Source organism: Protopterus annectens, chromosome 8.part0 (assembly GCF_019279795.1).
Source record: "Protopterus annectens isolate FY-2018-M chromosome 8.part0, PAN1.0, whole genome shotgun sequence".
NCBI classification, from domain to species: Eukaryota; Metazoa; Chordata; order Ceratodontiformes; family Protopteridae; genus Protopterus; species Protopterus annectens.
The window spans coordinates 1,297,983,951-1,297,997,613 of NC_056741.1; the positions used below are offsets into that span (position 1 = coordinate 1,297,983,951).

The 13,663-nt window shown below is 41.7% G+C and overlaps 1 protein-coding gene across 1 annotated transcript in view; it reads right to left on the reverse strand.

Annotated features, from left to right (window-relative positions):
- Positions 1-13,663, reverse strand: part of ST3GAL4 (ST3 beta-galactoside alpha-2,3-sialyltransferase 4) — a gene marked incomplete in the record, with an annotated part of 1,396,457 nt that overhangs the window by 877,331 nt on the left and 505,463 nt on the right. Inside the window, 1 exon segment of the mRNA XM_044080811.1 lies at positions 7,525-7,620. Coding sequence (XP_043936746.1) covers positions 7,525-7,620 — 96 coding nt within the window.

Consider the following 13,663-nt stretch of genomic DNA (forward strand, 5'->3'; position numbering starts at 1 on the left):
GGCACCAAACTCCACAAGGTACACAGACTCCTCAGACAAAGGATTGCTGGACTTCAAGCCACCTCTCTGTTTTAGGATTTCTAAGATGACTCCAAGGAGACATCATCAGGAGGTGACCTTGGGGATACTTCACCTTAACCAAAGTCAGTGTCCTTGATGACGGATTCTTCAGTGGAGTCCAGGTGTTTCCTCTTCTTAGGGATCTCCTCTATGGTGTGTTCTGGGGAAGTATCAGAAGAGGTGGGGAAACCCGGTTGGGAAGCCTGGGGTTTGGGTGCCCACTGTCCCAGTGGGAGATCAGAGTGAGAAGCCATGCACAAAGTTGTCAAAGGTGAAGGTTGTGGATCCGAGGGTGTAGGCACTGTCTTAGCTGCCGAGACAGACATGGCTCTCTCCAGAAACTCAACAGCTGACTGTCCCTGACAAGGGAAGGACTCTGGATCCAAAAGGGCATGCCTCTGGGTCATAGTTCCCCCCCACTAAGAAGACAATCTTCCTGAGGCTGAGGCCGGAGCTAAGCTGGTCCAAGCAGAGGCTCCAAGGTGTAGAGATGGCTCATAAAACCTAGGGGCCAAGTCTATTACCTTGGAGCCAACAAGGCCGCTACGGCTCTAAGAGGTCCTCTGCTCCAACTGGGCTGAAAAACTCAAGAGCAAACATCGGAGCCAAGAAAATGGAGATCCTCAGATCAGATGCAAATGGTGGGTGGTTCAGATCCAATGGCTCCAATACTTCAAAACAAGTCAGACTAGGAATAAGTGAGGGGGTAACTGATGCACAGAACTCCTGACCCAATGGGGTAGGAACCAAAGGAACCCCTTGCATACCTTGCACTCAGAGATTCACTAGTCTCCATGTCTTCTTCAGTGAGACTCTTGAAAGAGCAAGTTGACATAACTGATGGAGATTTTGGTCTCTCCAAGAAAGGAGACGGAACCCTGGAAGGGACCGGGTCAAGACAGGGTGAATATTTAGTCCTAGGAAGGTATTGATGAGTCTTAATAGTATCCTTCTTCCTGACTTGAGACGGATCCAAAGAAGTTGAACCAAAAGGTCTAAACTGTTTTGCTTTTGAATCTGACAAAGTTGTCAGATCCGATGTCTTGGCCTTTCTGTGGTCTGATCCAATGGAGAGGTTGGCACTGAGATGGGTCTTTTTATTCTTTTGTCTGGAACTTTTGAAGACGGGGAAGAAGCAGTGCTAAAATGCTAAGATTTCTTTTAATTTTTTTGTTTTGGTGAAACTCCAGAAATTGCCTCACCAAAGGAGGAAGGCAAAAGACCTTTCAAAATAAGTTTATTCTTGCGTTTAACCAATGCTCTGTGGTTGAGCACATGACAAATAGCACAGTCCTCCTGCAAGTGAAGGGGGCTGAGGCAAACACATAGGTTATGCGCATCACTAAATGGGATCTTGAGACCACATTTCTTAAAGCCTCTTCATCAGCCATTATAAACAAGAGAAAAAAATCTTTGTTCTTACAAGAACAGGAACTAAAGAATACCAACAATGGTTAAAAAGGTTTACACTGAAAAGTGTAAAAAAGGAGATACTAGCAGCAGTATGGCAAGGTACTTTCGTACAGAGAAGGAAGGGAAGAAAAAGGGTAAACCTTACAGCTAAACTAGTCGCTAAGGTAAGGGAAGAAAAATGACAAAGCAAATTATTTGAAGGAAAGTTAGGAAAGTAAAACATAATACTGAAAATACAAAAAACAAACATAAGGACCCAAGGACAGCCAAAACCTCTAGTATAAATTCCGTCTTTAATGCCAAGGTAAAAACATGAGCGCTTTTGGAGCAAAGCTACTTCATCAGATGTATATTACAAACACAAAGACTGCTCATTAAATACTTTAATCACAGTATCACATGACTATATTTCACTCTATCTTAAAGGCACAAACTATTAAAACTCATCTGAATACATATTGTACAATACAAACTAAAACCAAGCTCATCAATTATTAAACATCGTATCAAAATCATAAAATAAACAAAATTATAATAAAAATACAAAAATATTATACTATTTCCTACTCAATGGTCTAGCTTTAAGTTCAAGTCCAATGGGAACTCTGTCATTAAGGTCATGTCCATAGTCACCCCTGAGCCTGACTATCCATTTTGCTTCTAACTGCTCAGTTAGATTTCTAATATCACACTTCCTAATATTTTCAAAAATGTGTCCTATTAGCATAAACATAAAATAATGTGGGTTATCAGCATCTAAAACATATTTAGATAGTGCACTTATATTACTGCTCTTAGCAATATGATAGTAGTGCTCCTTAATTCCATCTCAGAGGGCTCTGTTTTTCTGATATAAAATCTTAAACATATGGCACAGTAAGCCAAGTACACCACATGATCTGTACTACATGTAGCATGTACACTGAATGTGTATGATCTAGCCTAATCAGGGTGATTAAATGTATTACTACTATCAATGTACTTACAAGCATGGCACTTACCACAGGTAGTAGTACACTTAGGACTAAAATCAGTCACCTTATTCCTAGGATAGCAAAGATGTCTTCTCAAAGATTTCATGTTCTTATAGACAAACTTAGGTTTAAAATCTATTTCTTTGATATTGTCTGTTAAAATACTCCAGTGCTTTTCAATGATGTCCCTATATTGTTTTATATCACTGGAATATACATACTTTCAATTTCTTATCCTTTACATGACTTAAATTCATTTCACTGCTAAATTTCCTACCAAAGGCTTAGCTGTACTAGTTCTTAGATTACTAAGTCAACACTTTCACTGACATCATCCTGAGCATAACCCCTTGCAGTAAATGCTTTCATTCAGTTACGGGTCTGCTGTGTAAACTCTGTATCTTGTACACTCAATCTGGAACCTCTATAAAACTTGACTTCTAGCCACATTTTTAAAAATATGTGGTGGATGCATGCTCTCCTTAAATAAAAGGTTATTACAGTGGAATGACTTTCTATACAACTGTGTTGAAATATTACCTTCTAAATCCAACAATACTTTAACATCTAAAAAATGTACACTGTTAACTTAAATTTCCGAAGAGAATCTTAAGACTTACTAATACAACTTGTAAACTCATGAAATGTCAATGGGCCCCTCCCATAGCAGGTACACATCATCCACAAATCGACGGTAAAATACTTATTACAGGGTCCATCAAAAATGTGTTGCAGTTCCCATATTGCCAAAACAGCAATGGCATAGCTATTGGCACATGATGTGCCCATAGCTACTCCATGCGTTTGCCAGTAAAAACAGTCACCAAATATAAAGATATTATCGTGTAGGACACTATCCAATAAAATACTGACCAATTTAATTTTCCTTTCAGTAAAATCTGTCTTTCCAAGAATTGTTTAACACATTTAATTCCTTCGTTATTAGGAATAACTGTAAAAAGGGACAACATCTAGTGTTACCAAAAACAGTTTCTCTTACATGCTTCCATGAATAAAAATAGGTCACTTAAAATTTGGGGCATCTCTTAAAATACGTGTACAAGCATTCAAGAGCTTGTCTTAACTGTTGATATATATATATATATATATATATGGATGCAGGCTTGGTGCACCAATTCCACCTTGCTACACTAGGGCATAATGGAGGACAAAGTGGATCTTTATGCAATTTGGGCAAGCCTTGAATAACAGGTACCAAAGCATCATAGACCATTAAATAGTTGAACAAGGATTTATCAATCAAACCTTCTTTAAAAAGATATTTAATAGTATTACTCACTTTTAAAAATCATAAAATCAACAAGTTTTCATTGTATTTGACATAAAAATCAGTATCAAATAGCATATTTATCATATCATTACTATATCTATCATTGTCAAACAGCACGATAGGACCTCCTTTATCAGCTGATCGAATAATTTATTTTCCTGCAAATCTTTCAATGCCTTATACTCCGATTTTGTTAAATTATACTTCCTCCCACGTGTTTTAGTAAGATTATTATTAGAAGCATAAATTTTATAAAAATAATCTAGGCGTAATTTTTCAAATCCAGTGACCAATGAATTAGAATTGGGTAGAAGTGCTTGGTTTCTTGAAAATATGAGCATCATAGACACCATTATTTTTAAAATTCAACTTCAACAGTATATTTCTGACAAACATTTTAAAATCTAATATTACCTCAGCAAAGTCCTGTTTTTGTGTGGGGATAAATGAGCGTCCCTTAATTAAAACTGAAGTTTCAGCATCAGACAAAATATGGGATGATAAATTCCAAATTACACTTTCTTGCCTTTGTCCCAGAATTTTTTGATCGTTAGTGTGCCTGAGGCATCCCCTTCAAACTTCCTTTTCATGCGTGTCCTGCTGCGAGAGCGTGGTTTCTTCTCCTGAGTTAAGTCCTTTACAGGTAGTGGACATGCTAGTCTTTGCTTAGAAAAAGAAGAAGAAATAGGCAGGTCTAGTTCTGCTACGTTAACGTGAACTTCCCTGCCATGTTCTTTCACGTTGTCGTAGTCACTAGAATGGTGTACTTGAACTGTCTGAAAAAAATCACTAAATCACTGTCAAAAGTTCCCAACAAACCTTCGTACTGCTCTCTAATACTGGCAGATAAGGATTCTGCTTCACGTTTAGTATATTTAATAAGTTGTATATATTTGAAACTGCACTCTAGATTAGTCATTGGCCATACAGCTAGAAGTTCTGGTATATTACTCCTTTGTTTGGGCATTTTTAACACTAAGCCCACGAGGAACAATACTTTCTTTTAAACAAACTTCAAGATGATAATTTTGATATTGCTGCCTTTTTAGTTTAAATGAACTGTTTTCTATGGCACGAATCTTGATTTTTAAAGAAACATCAATTGCAGTGTTAATACTACCATTACCAACCTCAGTGCAGTTTAATAAGGGATTCTCAAGTCCATCGAAAATACCCAAAAACTTTTGTGGGTTATTTCTCATAGCAGATGTAGTATAATACTGAACTTAAACTTATGTGCCTCAGAGCTATTGCAGAACCACATCTTTCACAAAGCAGCAAACGAAATCTGAGATAACCTAGGAGGGTGCATTACGGGTAAGGGAGGAGCTCCAGAGCTTTTTTGGTTGCCACAAGCTATTGCAACAGCAGAGTCGGATCAGAAGATTGGATCTGAACTCACAGGTTGAAGACAGAATGAAAACTGACATCAGATACAGTAGTTAAAGGGAGGGAAACAAAACATGCATAACAACCAGTGGATGCCATCTTCCTCACACACTTGTCCAAGGTCATCATGCTTTTATCTGCCATAGCTACTATATAAGGAAGTATAGAGTTTTTCTTTTAAAGTCATAGCTTCCATCACCAATTCTCCCCAAAAAGTTTTCAGACTTCTTTTTTCAGTGGGTTTTTTATGAGGTACTGCAGGCTATTGAGTTTCTTACTCTCTTCTGAGGCAAACCAAATCCAAGAACTACATTCCTCTGTTGTGGATGGGAAAAGCACTCAGTGAACTAAAGCCACTAGCTTACAGTATTGTATGAAGGTGTTCAAATTCCTAGATCTCTCAAAACTATCAAAAGACTTGCAGTCACAACGTACCATGTCATGCTTCTCTTCTAGGCAAAATCAGTACTGGAAGTGATAATCCTTTAGGGGAGTCTGCCACCTACAGAAAAAAGGTTGGAGATTTTTTTTTCTGAGGACTTCATTAACCACCCCAAAAATCCCATAAAAAGTCAAAAACAGGAAAAATGCACAGCTAACCAGCATCTGTAATTCCAAGATGAGAAGTCAAACTGGTGTGCTTATTTTGCTCTTCTGATTGCCAAAGTACTTTGAATGAAACTGGTGACTGCTCAATTCAGAGGGGAAAAAAAGAAATATAACCAAAATAGTGTGGGTTACACTCTCTTTTGCAGCGAGTCTTCCCTTTTAATAACATGAAAGGTTACTTCACACCCTGTCATGAGACATCTGACTATAAGATTGAAGTCCACAAGCTGCTATTCACTCCATTTGTATTATGAAAACCATGCAGCAATGATCTTTATGATTAGAAATGTTCAATAATTTACAGAACATTAATACTATAAGCTTCTAACAAGAGTCATCATGTAGTCCTAGGTTTGATTCCCTCATTCTGTATTTACCTACTGTGTGATAGTGGGCAAGTGACTTAGGCAAACAGAGTTCCCAGGTTGCCCCATGACAAAAGGCACTGGCCTAAGGGGATTACCTGCTTATAAAATGAAATATATTTGTGATCACAAGCAGAATGATGAAGGGGGCAGAGTATCCACCTGTACCAATGTCAATTAGGGTTTGAACAGCAGCCCTCATAATGGAGGGGCCACCTAAACAGAAAAGAAAATGCTTGCCCAACTGCTGCCTTGTCTTTCTCCTTAAATGCGAATTGTGGCAGTACTCCATACAAGAAACTGGGGATGGAGCTATCAACTTCAGAATGACAAGGTGTCAAGACGAGCTGCATTGCTGCAGGAAGGACACATGGAACCATGCACACCCAAGCCTGTTCCACTACCTGTTCAAGGCCCAACAGCACGTGGGAAACAGTGTACCAACAATTAAGAAAAATCTTCTCTCTTGCAGTGCAATGACCATAAGTACTGGCTTCCCAGCTATCTCCTTTCAGAGGGAAACCAGTGATAATACTCAATAAGGGGTGCTCCCTCAGAGACTGAAGCCCCTGGAGGAAAAAATGCATGTAAAATGCAAAAACAGATTAAGAACTGAAATCAGAATGAATGTACTGTTTTACATTTCATATAGAAAAATAACAGACTACCTACTCACAATCTTTATGACTTTTTATGCTATGTATTATACAGTACTGTTCAAGGTAATTTTCCAATTTTTAGAAAACTGCATGCACTTATTTTCTGCAAGAAAAAACAGCTTAAGTTAGTATTATCAAAGGGGTGTGTGTGTGGGGGGGGGACTTTTTTCTAGAGAATTTACTTTGTTGAAAACTGTGCAACAGTTAACAGAAAGATTTTCAAACCTAAAAATAACATGAAACAGCCAGCTCTATAGGTATAAAAGGAAAATGCCCTAACTATGGCTCAAGCAACCTAAATCTGACTGGCATTTGTCAGAGATGGTAGGATAGGATCTACATACCCATCCTGGGGGTCAGGTGAGGTGCAGGGTTGACAAGAATGTGTGCTACCTCAACTTCTAGAATAAGTGGTGGAAATGCACAAGTGTCCTGGGAGTGGGCTTTCAGCTCTTCAAGCCACTGCCTGGTGCTAACTTTCAAACTATATGGGAGTGGTGCAGGTACAATGGAAAGCTACTGTAATCCTCTGTAGTGATGTATTTAGTTTGATTCCCTGACCAGAAAGGTGGGAATTTGGACCAGTACCAATGCCCTCATGGTTGAGATACCAACCAGGACGCAACCCCCCCCGGCAGCCTGTATGACGGCTCTTGTCTTCATACACCAGTAGGAGTGAATGAGTGGTCTGAAACCCAGCAAGGGGGAGGGGATTGATGGCCAGCACACATGGCAGCTAGAAAAATGAAAAATCTTCAACTTGCCTTATCACAATATCATGCTGGTTAATTAGCTTCCCTAAAGAGCTGTTTCTGAGTGTGTTCCCGTTTCCAACTACTACACATGTTCTGCACGACAACCTAGGAAGGAAAAAAATACTTAGTCTCAGATTAGTAGTTAAATGTTTACCTTTTTATCCATTTCATTTTGTGTGTAATACTCTAAGCTCTAGCATGTACACAGATATAAAAACAAACAACCTTCCTCTATGTTAAAAGCGGTATTCAAATTTTAGACCATTATAAACCACCTAAAATTACTGTTTATGTGATCATTATGTATGACACCACTGTTTCTTCAATCTACAGACTAAAGGAAACCATGGTAAACAGATGCAAGTGGGAAATTTACTTACAGTGAAAAGTACTCTAGTGTAAACCACACTTCAAGAATTCAAAGATAATGGACGGGGCATGACAAAATTAAATTACTTGACTCAAGCCTTCAAAACCAGGGTTTAAGATTAAAACAAATCAGACAAAAAATACATGTGGTGGTGCTGCTCATGATGTTCGAAAAAGAAGAGCTGTAGCTAAAAACAGCATTAAAAAGGAAAGCTAGTTAAACTGTACTTTCACAAAACACTAATACAATCTACTTTTGTGTTCACCAGTTCTTATAACACACACAAAAAGAACACACACAAAAAGTAATATTAACACTGCTTATACTGCAACATGAAACACTATATGCATAAATTTCTCATTACTGGTTATGTACCATCAGCCACAATGTACCTCCATTATAACTCAAAAGTTTTATCCTCTATATTACAATTTAGTTTAATTTTCATGTATTTTATTTTCCTTCTTTAGTCACTCATTCACCTTCCAAATGCACAGTACATAGTTATAAGAATCTCCACCTGTGTTAGATGAATGGTCCAGCTACCTAAAAATTAGTTCTATTAACTATATTCTTTGGCTCTCACCAAGTTTTCAAGCAGTTACTTCATATATTCCTGCTTCAGAACAATTTACTCTAAAACAAACAAAAAAATCTTTTCTACTGAAAATATAATAGGGAAAGTATACACTGAAACAGAAGTAGCTATAATGACAATGGAATGAATGCAGACAAATGAGATGGGAGCATACCCCTCAACTGTACAGACTTTCACAGAATGTCCGAGTTTTTGCCTCATTTTTTGGTCTGTTCCTCAAAATTTTTGCAAAGAATTGAGAATTAAAGTCAGAAAATAACAGGCATTTGAGTTTCAGACTTCATACCCTACAGAAAAATGCATGCTACTGCAAAAATAGAAGTTATGTTCTTACCATAACGTTCCATGTTAGTTGTCTTCTTCTCGCCTTCTTTCTTGCTGGATGGGTTCGGAGCCGACCTCGGCTCCGACTCGGCCACTCTAAAGCTCGAGAGTTGGTTCCACCGGCCCGAGGCCCCCCTTATATCCCACAATGCTAGGCGTGAATTACCTCAGATCTCGTTTGTGAGCTAGGCCCAGCTAATAATACAACCATGAAAAAACTGGAAAAGAGTCCACCTCTATAAACAAAGGGAAGGAGAAAAGGTGACCTAAGCCTGATCTAGGAAAATATGCACAGCAGAGCATATACCTATCGCAAAGAGGTGGTAGAAAGAGAGGTCACAATCAAACTCCTCTAGGTCTGTCCAGGCCAGGGGAAGGAGGGACGAAGAAAGAAGGCGAGAAGAAGACAACTAACATGGAACGTTATGGTAAGAACATAACTTCTATATGTTAAGTTGTCTATCTCGCCTTCATTCTTGCTGGATGGGACCGCGTCCCTAGCACCTTGTCCCGGGTGGCCTAATGGAACAGACTATTGAGAACAGTGGAACCAAAGTTAGCTCTATGCCAAGAAGCTAAATCCAACTTATAATGTGAAATGAAAGTGTGAGGAGTAGCCCAAGTAGCCGCTGCACAAATGGTGTCAATAGGCAGTCTGTCTTGGAAGGCTATAGAAGTAGCCAAAGCTCTGGTGGAATGGGCTTTAGGTTTGTTAGGCAGCTTTTGGTGTCTTATTTCATAGACAATGGAAATTAGAGATGTTAGCCATCTAGATAGTGATACCTTGGAAACAGAAAGTCCCTTTCTGCCTTCTGCATAAGAGACAAACAGCTGGTCAGATTTTCTGAATTGTTTGGTTCTATCCAAATAGTACCTTAACTGACGATGAACATCTAGCCAATGCAATTTTTGTTCAGACCTATTAGAATATTCTGGAAAAAAAACAGGGAGGTCAATGCTTTGATTTAGGTTAGACGCCGAGGCTATTTTAGGTAAAAAGGACGGGTTGGTTCGTAAGGATACCCTGTCCTTATGGAACAACAGATAAGGAGGTCTACAGCTGAGTGCATGAAGTTCTGAAACTCTTCTAGCTGAAGTAATAGCTACCAGAAAGAGAGTCTTCCATGATAGCAGTTTTAAAGAACAGGAAGCTGCAGGTTCGAAAGGGGAAAGAATTAAGGAACTGAGAACTAAATTTAGGTCCCAAGGAGGAGGAGGATTTCTTATAGGAGGTCTGAGTAGAAAAACTCCCTTCAAAAAGGCTTTGCAAAGCTTGTGGGACATTATGGCAGACTCTGAAATGCCCACATGAAAGTTAGAAATAGCTGCCAATTGAACTTTAAGAGTAGGAGGAGATGAACCTGCATGGAAGAGTTCAGCTAGAAAATCAAGGACTATTTGGATGGAAGCCGTGAAAGGATCTATGTCCCTTCCTTGAGCCCAATAGGCGAAACGTTTCCACTTACTCAGATAAATCTTTCGAGTGGAAGATTTATGGGAAGCTATCAAAATATCTCTAACAGAGTGAGATATTTGAGGAAGCCTGGCTAAGGTTGGAATTGGAGGAACCAAGCAGTGAGGTTCAGAGAGGGAGGGAGCGATGAAACTGACCCGACTGATGGATCAAAAGATCTGGAACTAGGTCCAGATGCCAAGGTTGCTCCAACAGAAATTGATGTAGAAAGGGGAACCAAACCTGTCGAGGCCAGTAAGGAGCAATGAGGATCAAGGAGGCCTTCTGAGCGATAGCTTTCTGTATCACTTGAGAGATTAGTGGGAAGGAGGAAATGCATACAGAAGTCCCCGGGGCCAAACTTGGACTAGAGCGTCTCTGCTGGGCTGGCCTGGTAACGGGAATAGGGTGAAATAATCTCTGCACTTGCTGTTCTGGGGAGTAGCAAAAAGGTCGCAGCAAGGCTGACCCCACTTGAGAAAAATTTCTCTCACAACAGAGTCTTTCAGAGACCACTCGTGGGGCATGAGGATAGCTCTGCTCAACTTGTCCGCGATTTGATTGGATTTCCCGGGGATGTGCGTTGCTATCAGAAACCGCTGAGAAGAAACCGCCCATTGCCACAGTCTGAGTGCTTCTCGACATAGGGGATAGGACCTGGTTCCGCCTTGTTTGTTGATATACCACACTACAGACATATTGTCCGTCTGGATTGCTATCGTTCCCAAGGGAAGAGAGTCTTGAAGGGCTTGCAACGCTAAAAGCACTGCTCTCATCTCTAGAACATTTATGTGCAAGTGGCATTCGTCTGGTTGCCATGTGCCCTGGACAGTTCTGCCCTGATAATGCCCCCCCCACCCAATCAGGGAGGCGTCCGTTGTCAGAGTAGCAACCGGAGGGGAAGGAACAAAGGGTCTTCCCAAGAAGAGCTGAGGGGAAGACATCCACCACAGAAGATGATTCCTGCATGTTTGCGTAATCATAATGGTGTGGGACATCGGACGTTGCTGGTATGACCATTGTGTGAAGAGCATCTATTGAAGGATTCTCATGTGGAATCTGGCTAATGGAAGCAGAGGTATGGCAGCCGCCATAATCCCCAATACTTTCAGAACTAACCTGGCTTTGACTCTGTTGCTGCTGAAGAGGAGCGAGACCAGTTTGTGTATGTCTGTTATTCTCTGATCTGTTAGTCTCGCAGACATGTTGACTGTCTAGATTTGCGCCTATGAAGGTAATAGTACGACAAGGCGACAAAACAGACTTTTCGCAATTTATTGAAATGCCTAAGTTTTGACAAATACGAAAAGTGTAGTCCCTGGCCATTAGAAGAAGATGCTTGGTGGGAGCTGTGAGGAGCCAGTCGTCCAAATATGGAAACACCTGGAATCCTTGACGTCTCAGGTGAGAAGCTACCACTGCCATGCATTTGGTAAACACCTGGGGGGCAGTGGTGAGACCAAAGGGCAGGGCCCTGAATTGAAAATGACTGGTTCCCAGCCTGGAGCAGAGGAACCTTCTGGAGCGTCTGTTCATTTTTATGTGATAGTACGCATCCTGAAGGTCTATAGAGGGCATCCAGTTTTCCTTTCCCAATAGGGGAAGGATGGACTGTAGCGTGACCATCCGAAATCTTGTTTTCTTGACCGACTTGTTCAAGATACTGAGATCCAAAATTGGTCTCCAGTCCCCTGTTTTCTTTGGAACTAAAAAGAACCTGGAGTAGATTCCGGATCCTTGCTGGTCTGCTGGAACTGGCTGAATTGCTCTTTTTGCAAGCAGCTTTGAAATTTCCAAAGCTGCTACATCCCTTTGAGCGGGTGGAACATCTGGAAGGGATTTTTTTTGATCGGTTTGGAATGCGAATGAAGGGAATGGAATAGCCTTCGGAAATGATGGACTGTACCCACTTGTCTTGAGTTAGGGATAGCCAGGCTTCTGGGTACAGTGACAACCTTCCCCCGACTGCCTCCGAAGTTGGACAGTCGGGCAACACCTCAGGGATGCTGAAAGGGCTTATCGGAAAAGGTTTCTCGATTGCCCTGGTTCTGCGGACCCCCTCTGCCTCTGGGGCGGCGCTTACCATTATTGTTCCTCCTCTGCCTCTGGAGGGAACCGATTCTGTCGCCAGGCAAATTCCCTTGAGATTGTTTGGAACCACATCTTCCCACTTTTCTGGCCTTTGGGGTAAGGTCTAGAAGGAGTAGAAAACGGACTCCGACGGCAGATAGAGTTTTGCCATCCGTCTCGCACCTAGTCAAGGTTTCTTTCACTTGAGGACCAAAGAGAGATGATCCATCAAACGGGGAATTAGTGAAAGACATTTTAAAGGGGTCCGCAAAATTGCATAGTCGCATCCAGGCATGCCGGCGTAAGGCAACACCTGTCCCTGCAGCTCTACTCGCTCCATCAGCCGCATATGAAAGGAGGCGCATGGAGGAGTTAGCCATCGAATTCAGGGTAGTCAGCTGGGTGTTCATTTTGTCCTGAAAATCTGCAGCTGTAGGATCCTTTAACATCTCACTCGCTTCCTTGATCAAGTCTCTCTGGAGATGGGTGAAATGGCATAGGTAGTTCAGCGAACGCATTGCAAAGGTCGCTGACGAAAACATCCGCTTCCCATACCTGTTCATAGACCTAGATTCTTTGTTAGGGGGATGAACAGGCACTGAAGGATCAGCTAGTTCCTTCTTGGTGGCAGCAGCTACCACCATAGCATCCACAGTAACACCTTTGGTCAGAAATTGTTTGTCAGTTGGTGCTGTTATAAATTTAGAAGGTCTCCTGGGGGTAGGGTCCACTGAGTCAGGAGCCGTCCAGGCTTTTGCCACCACCTGCATGAGGGGATCAAAGGGGGACACCCAGGAGGTGGAAGGGCGAGAGCCAAACGCCTCAAGATACACAGATTCATCCTCCGAAGGGTTAAGGGCTGGCCAATTTCCCCTTTGTTTCAGGATCTCTAGAATGTCCGCAAAGGAGACATCTTCAGAAGGGGAATGGGGGGAACCCTCGGAATCCTCTAAATCTGTCAGAGGTGACAGACTCAGGTGAGTCTATGTGCTTCCTCTTACACTTTCTCTTCCTAGGGGGCTCCCCTGCCAATTCAGGGGAGGCCTCAGAAGAGGATGAGATCCCCACAGGGGATTCTTGAGGAGCTGGCTCTCTGCGGTCTGAGATGAGGGAGTGAGTAGACATAACCTGAGGCACCGAAGAGGGAGGGACGGACGGAGCCGACTGTGCAGTTGAACAAGGTTCCAACACTCTCCGCATGACCTCGAACGCACCCCCGTCAGGCAGAGCCAGAGGTCCCCGCTCCGAGAAGCTGAGAACCTCCCTCGGCACCGACAGAGATGGCTCCGAGGCCGATGTGGGAGCCGAACTCACCAGCGCCGAAGCACCGAGA